Source organism: Parasteatoda tepidariorum, chromosome 9, assembly GCF_982258835.1.
Source record: "Parasteatoda tepidariorum strain Cologne lab strain chromosome 9, Ptep-v5.0, whole genome shotgun sequence".
NCBI classification, from domain to species: Eukaryota; Metazoa; Arthropoda; class Arachnida; order Araneae; family Theridiidae; genus Parasteatoda; species Parasteatoda tepidariorum.
Genome location: NC_141763.1, coordinates 78,737,884 through 78,757,108, shown reverse-complemented (window position 1 = coordinate 78,757,108; position 19,225 = coordinate 78,737,884). Strand labels below are relative to the sequence as shown.

The 19,225-nt window shown below is 26.6% G+C and overlaps 1 protein-coding gene across 1 annotated transcript; it reads right to left on the bottom strand.

Moving 5' to 3' along the window:
• On the bottom strand, positions 1–18,657 carry Uba3 (Ubiquitin-like activating enzyme 3). Its single transcript, XM_087152213.1, has 14 exons — positions 17,920–18,657; positions 17,750–17,830; positions 15,354–15,436; positions 13,051–13,131; positions 11,478–11,521; positions 10,854–10,918; positions 9,696–9,845; positions 8,274–8,367; positions 7,165–7,278; positions 6,965–7,055; positions 5,375–5,456; positions 3,771–3,871; positions 1,606–1,724; positions 1–184 (listed from the first exon to the last, which is right to left on the bottom strand). Exons 1-14 carry the CDS (start codon positions 18,007–18,009, stop codon positions 84–86), a joined length of 1,296 nt encoding a protein of 431 aa, XP_087008339.1. The 5' UTR covers positions 18,010–18,657; the 3' UTR covers positions 1–83.
• Between the last annotated feature and the right edge of the window lie 568 nt (positions 18,658–19,225).

The following is a 19,225-nucleotide window of genomic DNA, read 5'->3' as shown; positions in this document are numbered from 1 at the left end:
TTTTTTTTTTCAAATACTTGAAGCATTTATTACAAACAACATGAAAAATACATAAATTGCACAGAATATTTAAATGTGAAGAACTAACTTTCCATCTTGGAGGTAAGGTTTAACTTAAAAATCACAGAGGTGGGAGTAGTAGAATCAGCTACTACAATTTGCTGGCCATCAACAATCCCCAAATCTAAGAATTATTAATATAATATATTAATAATTATTTATAATTTTTATATATAATTTGGAATTACAATAAATTCCAAATTTAAAAATAAAATCTGAATCACATGAACAACATGAAGTATTAAAATAAGTTGCATGGTTACATATATCTGGGGTGTAAGGAGGAATTTTGTTTTAAGAAAAATATTAGCTTAAACAATACAGAGAGTAAATCCATATTTTGTTTCATATTTTACAACACTTTGCTTTTTGTACAGGTTTATGGATGAAAACGTTATTTTTAACATCGACTTTAAACTTTGAAGAGGTTTCAAAATTTTTAACAACAATAAAAAAATATAAAAATTTTGATAAATTTCATGAGAATATACTTAGTTTCTTTATGGTCATGAATAAGCTTTGTCTTAGAATTTTCAATTTGCTATTTTTTAAGCTTGATGAGATTGAGTAGAAGACAAAAATATCTTTGGATCACTAACAAAAACTATCCTATCAAACTTTGAGCAATAGACATACATAGCAAAAATATCAGTCTTATAACCATTACCAGTTTCCAGAAGCTTATGGAAATAGTCTATTGCACATACTCTTCAGGATAGCTTTTGACTCACTAGATGTAACTATTACATACATAAATTAATATTTGTACAAGCATTAAAATCCTTGAAAGATTCTCTCTATAAGAACTGCACTATCTGAGCAGCGCAATCATCAAGGAAAGACAATACACAAATCGAATGGGGCGGAGCATTTTAACTGCTTCCGTTTAAATGTTTATTTTTGCATCTTATTAAGGTTTTATCCAAAGCAAGGAAAGAGGTTCAAATAGTTCTATCACATAACGAACTCTGTTTTGTGTATGTTTGAGGAAGGGGAAAAAACTCTTTGCATGCTTCAGAACTGGGTTTTGTTTATCAAAGAAAAGATTACACCTTCATGAGGAAAATATTTATGTTTTGGTTAACAGTTAACTTAGATACATCACAGAATGAAAATTTTACTAGTGAATGAAAGGAAACTAAATGTTAGATATCATAGAGGGACATTAAATAATATCAATAATAAGTAGGACATTAAATTATATCTTCAAATAGTCATAAAAAGGAGCAGTAGAAAAAAATTGTAGAAAAATAATTTATAACCATAAAACAAAACAATAAAATGTGTTAAGAAAATATGGAAATATGAAACTTAAGGAGAGAACATTTTGTGTATAAGTCATAAAATAAACAAAATTGAACAAGATGGACACATTTTTATCTATACAGCAGGAGTCAAGAGTCTCTAGTTTTAAAAAAAATGAATTAAAAAAATAAGTAAAGTGAGGGGATAAGTAGATCATTAATATAATAAACAAAATGAAGAGCAAAAAATAGATAATGTAAAGAAACTTCAATAAAGGAAGATAAATTATGTCAAAGTTACCTTTTAAGGTTTTCTTTAAATTGGGTCTTGTAGCAACTTCAATAGACTGAATGGATTGCATATACAAAGTTTTATGTTTTCCGTCTATGGAAGTTGTTAACCCAGGAGACTTCATTTGGCTGAAAATAAAAATACAAGTTAGAGCCATGCTTAAATCCCAGAACTGGATTTTTGCTTGAAATTAAAGTTTAGGGCAGGTGAAATTTTCTTATAATAGACTGATATGAAATGAAAAACTAAAAAGAATAGTTTTATGAAGGGGTCTTCTCAGTGTAACATTTTAGTACAAAAACAGTTTAAATGTTCACACCAAGTAAATTTTGTATTGGTTTACAGCAGTGGTTCTCCACCTGTTTTGCTCGGCAATTTTTTTAAAAATCCAAAAAGAAATTGGTAAACCAGTGTAATAGTACAAGGATCATTAAAATTTGACAAAACATTTATTTTCCATAATGCACAATAGTTGATAACAAGAAGCAAAAACATAATCATAAAACATCTTGGTATTTGTAGCTAATATAAAATTAATCCAACAAACCAACTGGTTCTATGTAAAGCATAAGTTAAACAAAAATACTCTTCACTGAATATTTGCAGCTGTCCTGATATAAAGAAGTTAAAAGCAGACAGCTCGAGCTTTAGATCACGTTCTGCATTTATTCTCAAAATAAATTTCTATTAAATTTTTAAGTATGTTGTAGTAAAATTTCAATAAAAAAAATTTTATATAGTGAACAACATTCGTATTTAAGTAGTAGTAGTTAACTACAAATGTTACATAATGGACCATTTTGGTTTTAATACATCAGGCTGTGTAGTCAAATCTTTCAACAAAAATAAGCATCCTTTAAGTACTTTTTAAGCACTAAAAATATTTTTAAGCACCATATACATTAACAAAATGCAAAATAATTTTTAAGACTTTACATGATCATGATAAAATAATTAGTTTCTGACAAAGAACTTTTTTCTTGATTATATTAGTCACCATAAAAAGATTGAGAGATCTTTTGGTTCAATTACAGAAGGTGGAAAATGAAGCCAGAAATTGAGAATACCTTTCAAAATGCAACAAAGTTGCACATGAGAGTGCAAGAACCACACCGAACCACCCAGTTCAGTAGAGGCACATGCGAACTCTCAAGTATTTCATCAAACATGTAAAATGTTAGGCGCTTTCATACGCTATGTATCGACGGTAGGCGGAAATGGATTGTGGTTGAATGAATTGTAAAAACATTGAATAGAACAATGTGAAAACAGTGTGCATAATATGTGGCAAAAAGCAACAGGGTAAAGAAAAAATCTCTTCATCAAAAAGGGAAAATTAATCACTTTTTAAAAGCATCCAATAAAAAAAACCTTTAAGGGCTTTTAAAAAACGAAGTCGCAAATAAGCACTTTTTAAAACCACTACACACCATGTATATAAATCCAGCACCTTCTTTTAAAAAAAAGAATTGCATAACTTCATTTCAAGGACAGAAAAAACAGTCAAATTTGGGCAATCTTATGACAGGATAAATCAACAATTTCTTTTTCCCTCAATAAAATTAGGTACAGGTGTCTTTAAACATTACAATTCTTATATGTATCCCACATCATTCCCAGTTGCACCAACTAGATAAATATTCATTAAAAGTTAATTGAATTTTCAGATGTTGTTGAAAGAACCAAAATATTTATATTAATTTATGAACAAATCCAAAAAGTGAAACCTTGCTAATACTTTAGAATTTATTACACACACTGAAAATGATGACACCTGGGACTTGTAATGACAATTATCATTCCTTTAATTTAGAAAAGATATTAATTAAGTATGAAAGCTTTCGAAACCAACCAATATTTCATATATACAAGAAAACTTGATAAACATGATCAAGAAGAAATAATTAATATTTTCAAATTAATAAGTGTAAATTATATTGGAAGCATAGTAAAAATAATTTGTAAATTACAATATTTATGTTTTTTTTTTTTTTTTTTTTAAATTGTTAAAAAGCAGTTTTAGCATTTGGTAAAAATTTCCTGCTTAAACATTCAATACACAATAAATGCTGGACCTCTATAGAAAACCTGGCATTTAACACTAAAATTTAAAAACTTATCATATTACTGATTTTAAATACTAATAAAAAAATGATATTATAAAGAGAGCTTACTATTCAGCATTTTCAATGAGAAAGTCAATTACATCTTGCAATTTATCAAGCTCAGAGAATGTTAATGTATGCACTATTTGACTACAGGCCAAACAATTATCCTATAAAAATACAACAATGTAAATAATTTGCACTACTTCGTAAAAAATTCCTAAATAATATTTTTAAAAATACAAATATCTAATAAAATGTGCATTAAATAGTTATATTTAGAGAGCACTATTTTATTCTCCAAAAATTTGCTGGAACTTGACATTTAATTTATCTTTCATAACTCATTTGGTTAATTTGCAAGAAATTTTTTCACATCAAATATATGGTTTAGGAAACATTAATTAAAATATGAGATTGTGAAAATAAAGATTGCCAAAAGAAATATTTTTTTTTAACTAGAAGAAATAAATTTAATTATTAGAAAAAATTAACAACACAATGCAATTTCTTTATAAGAAAAAAAAAGCTACTAAAATAATTTGGTTTAATCATACAAAGTGAACCTTTAGGAAAACTTGATTTTAAAGACTATTCGATAAAATTGCTGTAAATTTTTTTTAAAGTCTATTCTTGCACAAAAATAGCAATATGAAAATACTGGGGGCTTTGCCCCTGTTCACCAATTCCTATAATTCTTTCACAATCATTTTTATTTTAATCAAAAGATCAACAATTTTTTATTATATTAACACAAATTTAGTTCCACAAACTTAGTTCCTGATTTGATCAGGATAAAACTAAAACCTAATAATTCGTTTAGCTACAAATGTAACTTAATCCCCTAACTTGTGCTTTAAATTCTTATTTAACATTTGGTTACACATACAACTTCTTAAATATTTTTTTGGCAAAGAATTAGAGTGATTTGTGTATTTAGTAATAGTATGAAAGTTGATTCTTAAGACAGCTTCAGAATTTTAAATAGTTATTTGTTTATTTCATATTCATTGTTTTAATTGCATATGTTGTAAGCACACAGTTTTACACAAAAACTATAGCATAAAAAATTATTACGAAAGTAAATACACCTTATTGGCTGTTTACTAGCAGTAAAACGGTGACTTAATATATTTATCATATAAATAATGTAACATAAAGTATGCACATACTTTATAACATAATAAAAGAATACCACTTTTAATTTTTAGCCTCTAATTTTAAAAAATAATTCAAACAAAAAACATATTGACAGAGAATAATATTGAGAAGAGTGAATAAATAGATGTTACTAGCAATAGATAATATAATCCACAAACCGATACAGTTAAAACTTTAATATCATTCTGATGAAAGTCAAAGATAAGTTTTTTAATGAATGCATAATTTGATTTTTCTGTTCTTTGACAATGCATAAAATGACAATTATTTTTTTAATGACATATAGAAGAAATAAAGCATGCTAATGCATTTGATTGTCATGCATTTACAGGATAATAAATTTTAAAAAATAGTAAACAATAATACACAAGATCCTACTAAATTAGAATAGCACAGTATGATAAGCTCCAACCCTATAAACTTCAAAAACCACACTAATGATAAATATACTAGCAAAATTATGAAAGGAAGATTTAGGTCAAGAGACAGAAAAAATATATTGAAATGCTTACTTTTTTCTCCGCCTCAAATGTATAAGTATAGATGCCATCAATGTCATTGAAAACCATATAGTTATTTAGAGGTGTGTAAGAGCTAAAAGAAAAGTGGTTTTATGTCACAAATTATAAATGCTACTTAGATTAATTTTGATTGGAATTTTGTTATAATTTATAATCATAAAATAAGTTCATTTGTTTTTGGAGTTTTATGCATAAAAAATAACATGATCAAACTATGTCAAATGTCACATAGATTATTTGTAATTTTTTTTTATTTCAAAAAGGGAAATATAAAAAAATGGCAAAAAATTTTCAATTAATTGGTATGTGCGTGGTGTGCAAGAGCAATAAAATAACACACATTTAAATTCAGTTTTATAAAAAATAAAAACAGCTCGCTGCTAAGGCAACTCAATAATAATTATTATCTTGACGTTCCAGACTTTGGGAAATAAAAGTATTAATGGATGCATATATTTTACAGTAGCTTGTAAATAACTGTATATATTAAATGCTGTGATGTCTCCAATTTACTTCGTTTTTATTCATCCAAATTTGCATACGGTAGGAAGACTGAAAACCTTCCCTTACATGTGAACAAATGCGAAAGTATTGCAAAGGCGTGATATTACAAATGTGTGCATAAAAATTTCAATATTAGATATTAAAAATGCACGAATATGAATTCTGACATTGAATTTTAAAAACGTGCGACTACGAATCATGATATTGATTTTGAAAATGTGCAAATACAAATCGCTATACATGATTTTTAAACCTTGTGCATACAAACTGCTATGTACCCTTTTCAAATTGTGTTTAAGTACCACAATCTATAACATTTATATCAAGTAAATAGGAAAATCAATGTTTGAAATTAAAATCACATGAATATGATTAGCGACATTAGTTTGTTCTAGCACAGTCTCTAATATTCAAAATGGCAAACATTCGTCGAATAACAGATTTCCAAAAATCGGGGGAAGAATCACACACATGTAAACATCTCCTTAACGAGATTTAGCTATAGATCCGAAATTTGAATTACAAATTGCGGAACTCAGTGAAATTTTCATCAACTTCACAAATAAGTTAATTTTTACATGTTTTTTATTTGCCGAAGCCTGTGAAACAATGGTCTTGGAATACGCAAAATTCTCCAGCCCTGCTCCTAGTTCTTAGGCGCCGTTTAAAAAGTATGTACATCCCGAAGGGGGGAAGGGGATTTGCTATTTTGTAACGTTTTGTATGATGGGGAGGGGGGGAGGTATTATACAAAGTACGTACATAAAGTTGGGTGTTATTGTTTAAATAATTTAAATGAATAAACTATTTTAAATAAATATTTAATTTTATTTAAAACATAATTGTTTTAATTTTTATGAAAAAGGGGGGGAAATAATAAAATGTACATACTCTAAGGGGAGACTTTAAGTACGGTAATGTACAAAGGGGGGAGGGGGTTAAAATTTCTCCATTTTTGTGTATATACTTTTTGAACGGCCCCTTAGACCTGGAAGGATGATATGAAACCTCGGGATATAAGCAGAAAAAAATCACCCCTGAATAAATAATTATCAAAAACCAAAAATATTATTTTACCTAGTAGCTAATTTAAAAACCTCTGTGGCACAAGCAGCAGCTATAACAGCATTAGTAGAAGCTACAGCAGGAATTATATTTTTAATGACACCTATAAGATTTTTATTTTAAAAAGAATGAGAAACACAGTTTTGTAAAGAATCCTATATTAATAATCAAGAATTAGTTCAAAAATAAAATAAGAACATTAAAAATTTTACCTTGAGTAAGCCTATAAGTGACCCCAGATATATTATATTCAGCAGCTCTTTCAAGAGCTTTTTCATAAATCCATTTCACGTGTTGAGGGTCATCACCATCAATGGCTTCATCTTCTAAAAATAAGAAGATTTCTCAAATAAAAATTTTTGCATACATATAGACCATATAGATACATAAAAAACTAATAATAAAAATTAGATTAAAGAATAATTTTTTTAAATTTACTTAAAAATTTAGTAATATAGATGTAAAACAAAAAATTAGTACTTATCCATAAGACTGGTGCAATTAAATTTCTTTATGACGATTACTATAAGATTATTTTTGAGAAACTAGAATTTATTTGCTGAGAATTTGAGTTATTAATATAATACATATTTAAATTTATATGAACTGTGCGCAATATTAGAATAAAAATTTTGCCTACAATTTAATAATACAAATTTACATAAAAAACTTTATCATGAGAATTGCTTAATATTAAATTTATACAAAAATTTAATGTTGAAAATTCATATAAAATTTAATAAAGAGCCTTTAATGTAATAACTGAATATTACTTTTGCATAAAATTCAATAATGTGAATTATACATTAAAACTTATAAATGGAATTTTAAGATAAAAAAACAATATGAATCTCGCATAAAATTTAATAGATGGAACTTTACACAAACATTTGATAATCTAATTTTAACATACAAAATTAGTATGAATTTTTGCTTAGAATTTAATAATATGAATTTTATGCTGAAATTTAATTACAAGAATTTAACACAGAAATTTAATATTAATTCTGCATAAAATTTAATAAGATAAATTTTAAATAGAAATTTAATGAAGAGTATTTAACATTAAAACTTTAGATAAATTTTGCATAAAAAGTTAGGAAATTTTTTTTGCCTTGAAAATGTGATGATAATTTAACATGAAAATTAATATTGACTAAATAATAAGAAATGATTTCGTCCCAGAGAAATTCACAATACACTGAATTAAAAAAAAATTTTTGTTATAATATTGTGAATAATATTGAAAATCCTAATTAAACAATTTATTTGGAAAAATAATTCTAGTTAGTAATGAGAAGTAGATTATGGAAATAATTACTTCTTTCTTTTGGCCAAAGTAAAACTTTCACATACTCAATGCAGTGTTCAGGCAGTCGTGGTGTTTGAGCAATTGTGCAAAGTGGAAATGTAACCTATGAGAGTGTTTCACATTGATATAAACTATTAATCAAAAAATATAGTTAACACATTTAACTCTACAAGACGTTAATGTGGTATACATTTTCATTTGCAATGATTTAAAATATATACATTTTGATTAAATTGATTTTACATAAATCATATAGAGATTAAAAAAATATAATTTTATAAATTTAAACAATTAAAAATTTTCAAAATATTTTTGCTTAAAAATCTAGTTAAAATAAAAGTAAACTCCTTAGTGTTCTTTTTATTTGTTTAGAAATGTAATCTATAAATAATGAGTCAGATGTTATTTCATGAAATTCAAAAGTATGGTGTTTAAAGCATTTATAAAACACCAATTTTTTATATATTTTTTTCGATAAAAGTTCTAATATTTTTACCATTACAAATTTTTAATTTATGACATTTTTTTTAATCAAAATCTATTTGCTACATAGGAGATTTTGAGTAGATCAAACATATCTGTTAGTTATCTGTCTTTTTTAATAAATTTTTGAAAAAAGACTAAAAAAAATATATAATAATGTATGGCTATTAAATTAAAATTAAAAAATAATAATTAAAAAATATATAATTTTTATGTTGTCATAATCAACTCCTTATTAAACATGTTTAAATATGTAGCAATTGTGTGCTTTCTATTTCAGCACACTTCAGTGATTTTAATTTAAAAATAGATAAATTATTTCTCACAAAATATACTAAAACACAATACATAAGTCAGGGATAAAACAAAAATTAGAGAGAGACTAAGGTTAAACCAGATAAAGATGAGGTTTACCAATCCTAATCAATTAAAGTGCAAAGAATAGCTAACGTTTCCACCTTTAAATGTCTAAAACAGAGTTTAACCTCAGAGTCTCATTCAAACCTCAGAGAAAAACATTATCCAATATCTATAATTCAAATTATCAACTGGGCAATGGCCTTTAACCTTAAAAAAATACAGATGGATAATGAATCCCAATATAGAGCAAGACAAGTAGCCACTAATACCGGTCAAAAGTTTTGCATGTATTACCTAGTAATATATTTGCTTTATTAATATATGTAACATAAAATTTCGGCTTTAACCAACCACTCAGGATTGGCTAGACTAAGTTAAAGCCATTTAAAGGTGAAAAAGTTGAAGATTCTTTGGTCTTTAACTGACTAGAATCAAATTCCATACTTTAACCACTTACATTTAGGTTTATCTTTCATTTTTGCTTTATCCATAACACAAGCTATGACTAAAAAGGCTCACAATAAATCATATCATGACTGATGTATTATATACAGTTACTAACAAATATAATATGATAATGAAAATTACTTGAGGAGGGTACAAATCTAATGTACAATCTATGCATGCAGTCATAGATGGCAACATTACTCTGACATTTCCTTTGAAGCCTTCTGTACCACCATCAATCATTGGAATAAGAGAGCCATCTTGTTCACTTTCTTCAGCATTGATACCAATCTTCATAAATATAGCAAATGTAAGCTTAATTCATTTTTATAAAAATGCATGCAAATTAAATGTACTTTTAAATTATATATATGTTACATTCTAAATGACACATAAAATTTATTCACTTTATATTTTTAAAAAAAATTTAAAATCTATTATTTTATAATTAAATTAACTTTTTAAGGAGTAGTTTAAATACTATGCAATACCTAAAAAAGTTTGAAACAAGCTAATTTTGACAAGGGACCAACCAACCCAATTCAAGACATTCAATTAATTCTCAAGAACCAAGGTTAAACAAAAAACTTTAATAAAAAAAAAGGTTTCATTAAAAAAAAAAAAAAACGTGCATCAGTGATTTGTGATTTGCTTATTTTAACCACAAATAGGGGTAGGGTTCAAGACCACAACAATATACCTCTATTGACAATTGCATCAAATGTTAAACTATAAAATATAATTTCAGCTAAATTAAAAATATCCTAAAAAATTGCTACGATTAAAAGAGTACCCAGGCGGTTTTCACTGCTTTACAGAACCTAATTTATAAAAGAAGGAACATAAATTAAATTAACTTTAAAACTTTTTAACAAAAAACTTTAAAAATTATTTCTGTTAAGTTGAAGTTTTAATTCCAGAAATTATAATCAGTTATAATTTCTAGAATTTGCTTCATCATATAGTTGGAGGATAAGCCACAACAACTATTTAATTGAAGAATTCAAACAAAAATATGCCTAATAATAAAGAAATAAAAATGTGTGCAGTAATTAAATGTTAAAAAATTAAAACACTTTCATATTTTTCCCTTTTGCTTGTTATCCTCTTTTTATGATCAGCATATAGTTATTTTTACCAAGAAAATAAAAGAAAGAGATAATTTCAATTACAACAAATCAGGTCTTGGAAATAATTTAATTAAAATATTTAATGACAAAGAATTGTTTTATCAGTACATTTACTTTTTATTGGTAAAATAAAATAATTATTGTTTATGTTGCTCTACTAAATAATTACCAGCATTCCATTAATCCATCTCCTGGCAACAATTGAATCCAAGCCACAAACAATAATATGAAATTCTATAAATAAAATTGCTTTAATATTTCATATTTATGAAATGTATTTCTAAAATTATTAAACTATATAAAATATTCATTACAAGATTTAAAACAAACATATAATATTGTCTGCTTCAAAACAACATCAAAAATATAATTTTCTTATAAACAATAAAAAAAACTGATTTTAAATTTTAAATCAATTTCTTTCAATTCTTAATACATGGTAGTTTTTATTATTCTGCAAAATTTAAATTCAACTTTCCTAAGCCCTAAAAAAAGGAAAGATAAAAACCTAAGATAGTTTTTTTTTTAAATTTTATAAATCTAACTTATACATGCCATGTGTCCTAATTTATTATATGTAATGGATGTAACAAGAGTAAAAGACAAAACAAGGTTTATCTAGGTTGAATTTTAAAAAAAAATATTGCAAAACACATTAACGTTCTATTAATTATAATATATACACATTTTCTTACATTATTTGCGTTTTATAATTATTAATAATATATTATATTTTTAATAATTATAATGAAAATGTTAGAGTAAGTATAAAAATGTAATAATAATCACTTACTTCGATAGAAAGAATCATCGTAATCTTGGATTTTTTTAAAATGACTACATTGTGTTAAGCACACTAAAATAACTATTTAAGTAAAATATTTTAATAAAAACATTTTTTATCAGTAAAATTCAGATCATTACTAATGTAGTTTTTGTAAAGAAAATTATTTTTGGTAGTAGAAACATTAATCAATAATTAAATTTGTGAATTATTTTTTATACATAATTGCTTTAAAAATGCCATCATACACACAACTGTTAAAAAGTGAGAGGAAAATAATTTTTTTTTCTATTACCAAGACCCAAAAATTAATATGTATATAAATATATATTAGATAGATATAGGTGACTGGTACCTTTCTAAATAGAAAAACCATAGAATAATAAGGAGGTTCCTAATTAATTGCTTCCTTTAATTCTGAATAAAATATTGAATAAGTAATCTATAGAACATTCCTTCCCAACTAATGCTCCACAAATTAATACTTATGTTAGTATAAGTATAAATTATATTTATATACAGGATGCATAGCTATATCTTTCAACAAAAAATAAGCACCTTTTAACAAATAAGCACTTTTCAACAAAAAATAAGCACATTTTTTAAGCACATTTTATGGAAATAAGCACATTTTATGGAAATAAGCACATTTAGGAAAGCACATAGGATAAGCACATTTTTATGGAAATAAGCACAAAAAATAAGCACATTTTATGGAAAACTGAGCCTGAAATTGAGAATATCTTGCAAAATGCAGAGTTACTCATGAGAATGCAATAATCTCACTGAACCCAGCTCAGTAAATGCATGTGCGGACTCGTAAGTATTTAATCAAAGTCTCAAACACGTAAAATGATTGGACCGGTGGTAAGCCAAATTAGATTGTGGTTGAATAAATTGAGAAAACGTTGAATAGAACAATGTGAAAAGCATGCTTTTGCATATTATGTGGCGAAAATCGACATGATAAAGAAAAAAATCTAATTTTCAAAAAGGTAAATTAAGCACTTTTTAAAAATGCCCAATGAAAAAAGCACCTTTAAAGGCATTTTAAAAATGAAAATCTAAAATTAGCACCTTTAAGCACTTTTTAAAAATGCTTCGCACCATGTATATAGGGTTAAGGTTAAATATCTTTCATTATAGAGCGTATGTGAATGATAAAAAACAAACTGGCCAAAAATTGTTTGTAATCATGCCTACAGCCAAAATTATTAATCTTACCAGTTCTTCGAGAGAATTGGCTTGAAAAACCCTGTGATAAAATAATTATCAGTGTCTTCTATAAAAAATAATAAAAAAACTACAAGTAAAAATAGTAGAACCAATATATGAAAGGAAGAAAGGGTTTGAATTTACTTATTTTCAGTCAAAGGTAAGAGAGTGGGATCTTAAATTGTCACAAATAAATTGAAGTTGAAAAATTTGAACTTCTGCTATTCGGAATTTCAAAATGACCATAAACATCAATAATTTTTGATGCTTCTAATCAATCAAATAATAAAATATTTTTATTTTGATCATAGAGGATAAAAATCTCAATCATATTAGAGAAAGCAAAATGCTTTAATGCAAAGGATACGGAGTTACATTACACCCTTCAATGTGCTTGTTTATATAGGCAGCAGCAACTTCAGCTTTAGGTTTTCCAACATCTGATGCCCTGAAATAAAAATATATTATTGCATGTTTTTGATTAGCAAAGAATTTTAAAAAAAAATACTTTTTACAATATTTCACTGTATTGATACTTAAATTCAGCTGCAATATTAAACAGTTCCCCCAAATAATAAAAACACAAATATTTTCTAATGCCTAGAAAAGATTAAACTCTAACTGTTATTAAAAATGATCTTTATACTAAATTCTTTTGACTAATTTGTCATTTAAAAGAAAAAGCATTATCGAACATAAAAAAACTAACCGGTGTTTCCTCCAATATTTTAACACATTACTAAAGATAAACTAACTCAGTAATTGCCATATGATCACAAATGACTCAGTAGCAAATGAGTCTACTGATAGGTTTAGCATAAGGATTTTGACATGTGACATTTTTTTCACTTGCTCGCTTTTAATCTATTTTTTTTTTTATAAACACTGAATGTTATTCAAGATAGTAAACTAAGAAAATTTTGTTTTTCATTAATTTTGTTAACATAATGCACAACTCTCTTATTGAAAAACAAAGGGAAAAGCTGGTTTTTCAACTGGAAAAACAACAGGTAAAAGGATGACTTTCAGTGCCATAAATGCTCAGGGGGTGAAACCAAGGACAGATTAGAGTAATAATGTAAGGTATAATAATAACACAAATATAAAAACTCTTTTTTTCAATTAAAAATCGCAAATGGTAAGTTTTTTATTAAAATCTATATACATTGTGTAGAGGTTTTAATAGGAATTCTTTCATTTATGATCCTTAATCATTGTTTTTAATGAAATATGAGACACAGTATCTCTGTGCTTTTTAAGAAATAAACATCAATTTTTAATCAAATTCATGTTCTAGTTAAATATGTTAAATATGATCTGTACCTGTACTACAAAGAAAAGAATTCCTTTTCAATTCTACAATCAATCAGTAAAAAGCATGACTTTTTTTATTAATTACATAATTATTAGATACACATTTAAACTAGACTAATAAAATAAATTTTCATGAAATTGATAGAATGTACAATGCGCAGTTTTAAACATTAAAGTACTAGACTAATACTTTATTTAAAATAAAAAGAACTGTTTTTATTAGTGCATGACTCTAATACTAAACCAGTTTCAATTATACTTTCAAACCTCAACTCTCCTACTTACATTTGTATATAACAAACAAAAATTGTAATGATTTTCTGACTGTTAAATTACATGATTTTCAGTCAACGACTTTAAAATTTGAAGGTGAAAAAATAATAAAGCTCTTGGAGTAAGGGAGCAGTTGGAATGAAACCGGTTATGAATTACAACCGGAATCAGTTTCCAGCAGGAATTGTGAAGCTTGAGATAAGAAAAATCATCTCCCAAAGGAATGCAACAACATTCCATCTGGAATTATCATTCCACAGATTAAAATGCTTATTGAATAGAATGAAATTATTAAAATTAATATAGCAAAAATGAAGCTAAAAATTGGGTTGATATATAATTTGTGAATTGTATTACATATATAAAACAAAAACTAAAAGAAAAAGTTAAACATGAACTAATTTAGTCCTGTTAATTCACTGAATTCTAATTACAGAAGTTTCAAAGTAGATAAATTAATTATTTTTTAGTGATTTTTATAAACAGAGTTGGAACAATCAAAACAACTTATGATAGTGAATTTGTATCAAACAAGGTACATTGTCCTGTCCTTTTTTTTTTTTTTTTTTGGAGATTTATTGAGAAACATAATTTCTAATTTGTTGAATTGCAAGAAGTGTGATTTCTTTGCAATTTTTCAATTCAACATTTGTCCAATGAGCCTTTTTGTAACCAAATTAACATTCTTTCCAAGCATTTACTCAACCTACTCAGGGAGATAAACTTTAATGAAAACTTCTTAAAAAACAAACAAGCAAATAAATGGGGTGATATATAAAAAACAATAAAATTTTGATTCTGGTATCCAGCCTTATCAGTTAGCCATAATTAATATTTACTAATATAGGGAGTTCCCATTGTAGTTGGCATTCTATTAATAAACACTATTAAAGGTTTCAAATGAAAAACAGAATCTAATCCCTACTAAATACCAACATTCAGAAAAACTAAAACTTAGCAATCGATACCAAATTATTGTTTTCCTTCTTTAGAAATAATTAAGATTAAATTAAAAAACAAAACTATAATAAATAAATCATTACAATACATAATATACTCAAATACATAACATAAAATATTTACCTAAATAAGAACTGCCGATTTAGATTGGAAATTTCAATTGTATCCATATCAATGACATCAATATTTCGAAATCCAAGCATAGCCTATTATAAACAGAAAATTTTATTTGAGATTACAAGTTTAGAATTTAATTACAGAGGAAAGTCCCATATCCGGAATCGTCGGGACTGCAACAAGTTCGAAAAGTAGATTTTTTCATATAATAGGTCTTTAAGGTATACAAACATCAAAACATTCTTATTCAATAAAAAATAATAAATAGACGATAATTGATATTAATTTCAATCAACAACTAATAAATCCACGTGGTTTGTGTGGTTGTGCTATTTTTGTTACAATTTTCCACATGGTTTTTTAAATCTTAGATATTTTAATATGCTATTATAACTTACAGCGAATTTCGAATATAAATTCAAATTCTTAAGTCAAAATTATTAAACAGGAGGTAGGAAAAATAAACAACCATTACTACACTAATTCAAATTGGAACAGTGCACAAGGCAGCTAAAGCCAAATTCAAATTATATAAACTAGTAACAATATAAAATTACTTAAAAATGATTTAAAATATTTTTTTAATAATATTGTAAAAATAATATTAACATAAAATAATATTAACATAAAATAATATTAACATAAAATAATATTAACATAAAATTGTGTGCTTACACACAATAGACACACAATTTTGTGTTAATATTATTTTATGTTAATATTATTTTTACAATATTATTTAAAAAAATTTTAAATCATTTTTAAGTAATTTTATATTGTTACTAGTTTACAGCGAATTTCGAATCACACATTTTGGTTAGTAATCATTTCTTAACCGATTCTTCGATTAGCGACATTTCCACAGTAAATCCATGTGGTTTTGCCGATAGTGTTTTCACCACTTATTAAAACAGATTCTCACTCGCTTTTAAAATCTCAATGGTATGATATTATTTTGTTTAGAAAATCTTGAATCATACATTTTGCACTCAACTATTGAAAATTCACTTTCAATCCCACGTGGATTTATGATCACATTTTTGTCTGTTATTGCTACAGATTTTCCTACTTTTTTAATGCTACATTGTCATACACAGGAAATTTTGACTCGAGCATTATTTTTTGATGCACTCGATTTGTGAAGATTTCATTGTCTACTTGGTTTTCAACAGTTTGGTTCAGTAACTTCATCGCGAATCAGCAATTTTTTCAAAAAGTGAAATTTCGCACTCCGAAATTAAGAGCGTGATTCTTAGCAGTAATAATCCTTTAGACGAGGAAAAAATTTGAGATTTTTTTCGTGATGTAGTTAAATACCGAATTTCGTTTCTGCGATATCCAATTTTTTTTTATATTGTAGTGTAAATCGGATTAAAATTGAACAAAAAACAAAACACGCAAAAATCATAAAGAAGTGGGAAAATGGCGGATTCTCATCCTGTCATACTTTTTAACAAGTCGCAAAAAAAGAAAAAAGCATTTTTCATTCAATTTTTTTTATTTATTTTTTGAAAAAGGAAAAGAGTCTATTTTGATTGTTAACCCCAACCTTCTCGCTCCCATGAAAATGAATGGGTGAGTTTTCGCTCGCTATTTCTCGCTCCTGTGATATTCACGGGCTGGAGTGTTCAGTAGTAATGCGCCAATAAGAATAAAACTAATTCATTTCTTTTGCCCAGAAAAAATTTTATTTCTCCTTTTACACAACATATAACAGTACCAGGATATTTTTAAGGTAATTGTAAATAGTTAGTTTATTTTAAACTAGATACTAGCACTAATCAAATACAACTAATTCGGCAAACTAGACACTTTTATGACAGTTTTCTGGAAAATTAACCAATCATTAAGGGGTTAAAAATGGTTCAGAAGTGAGACCCTTCCGGTAAATGGACGTCCTGATATGGGGCTATATATTATCTTTACATAAGCTCTGTCAAACAAAAATGGAAAAAAAATAATGATTCATTACTTATGTGGACCGATACAGCAATAAGCAATAACTGTATGATTTCATGATATAAATTACACATTTTATACTTAAACCATTTTATCAAAGACAGATATTTTCTACAAAATTTTACAATACCTATAGAATTTAAAGATATTGAAAACAAATATTCCAATTGAAAAGTAAAATAAAATTATATGAAAGAATTATTAATTAAATTATCAAACTTAACTCGTTACATAAAAAAAGGAAGAAAAAAAATGGACATTGTTAAAACAGGGACATATTAATAAAAGAACTGATTAGAACAATTATGAAATCAAACAGTTTTGTTTATGATTATAAGAATATAAGTTATAGATATTAAAGAAATATTGCAATAAATAAAAATGAAATTCACAAGTAGTATGAGTAATACACACAAATCATCCGGAAAATAATAGGTACTCACTAAATTTTTCAAAAGTTCACATCCAAGACCACCGGCTCCAATAACAAGCACATTACAGACATTGCGCACAAAATCAAAAACCTAAAATAATAAAACTTTTAATTACAGAAATGCATAAAGTTTTTTAACTTAAAGATTGAATACTTCAACTATAAAAAAATTGCACAAACTTGCGGTCCTGGAGAAAAGTCCTCATGAGCGAATGGGCCGTTTCTAACTAAAAGTTTTTCAACATGAGTCCATCTACCCGGCCAATCCATTATGTATCTAGTGCAGGCAAGACGTATTTAATTTTGAAAATAATAATTAATCTTTGGCAATTCTTTTTTAAAAAATAGCTGTCGAAACGGTAGCAAAACAAGTATCTACTTTCAATTGATTGTTTACATCAATGAACATTGGGTACAACATATTTTCACTACCCTCTCACAAAATTTAAAACTAGCATTTAGCTTTATAATTTTAAACAATTTTCACAAAAGTGACGTCATATATAAGGGTTAATCTCACTGCATGAAAAAATCACAGTCGCGAAATCTAAGATGAAGTAAAGAATCTGATTGCGAGTTTTTTATGGGGAAATTTGCTTCACTAATCAATACAATAGCGAATTTTTTGCCTATAGTGAGAACAGCTCCTTAAGAATCGTGTGGAGTATGAGAAGATTGGAGTAAAAAACAAGTCAAGAGGATACTTTGAACTATATATGGAGCATTTTGTGAATAATTTCATGGGAAAATTTCACATTTCTTTTTCCTTTTTCACTAGGCTACTGAGAAGTAGTAGTAGTACTTTGTTTATGTCGTACTTAGGCTTCACAACGGGTTATTGCGACGGCCTGGGAAATATTCCCGAGGAGGATCCGAAAACCTGCCGTTACAATTTTAATCCTCTGCAAAAAGGATGGCCTTCTTTCACACTGAGGAAGCTGATGTTCAGCGTACAAAGACTAGCACTTTACGGTGGAATAGTTCAAGAGCAAAAAAATAAAGTACATCGCCCTCGATCTCAGCACAGGCTAACCAAAATGGTCCCATTGAGAAGCGCGACCCATTGAGAAGAATTTGATAAAAATTAATTGATTTTCTCCAAGCAGCTAAACTTAAATAAAAATTAGGTTCAATGTAACACTTTTCTGAGACTGCAGCAAATCAGTGTATTATGATCCATAATACTACATATTAAAGTTCAATGTTAAACCTTAAATTCTGTTGTTCTTCTAGAAACACTGCATTATCGCTAGTAATACATTTTTTTTTTTGTTTCTAATAGCAAGGCATAATATACAATTCAAAATTATCTAAGTATAAAATAGCAAAAGTAACTAGGTAAAACACAGGGACGGATTTAAGCTTGGTGGGGCCCTAAGCTACTGAAAATGATGGGGCCCTTATAAGTTCAATTCCACTTCTATACTTCTAAAGTAAACTGTCACTATTTTTTATTGTTGAGTATTAACATTATATTATTAAAAAA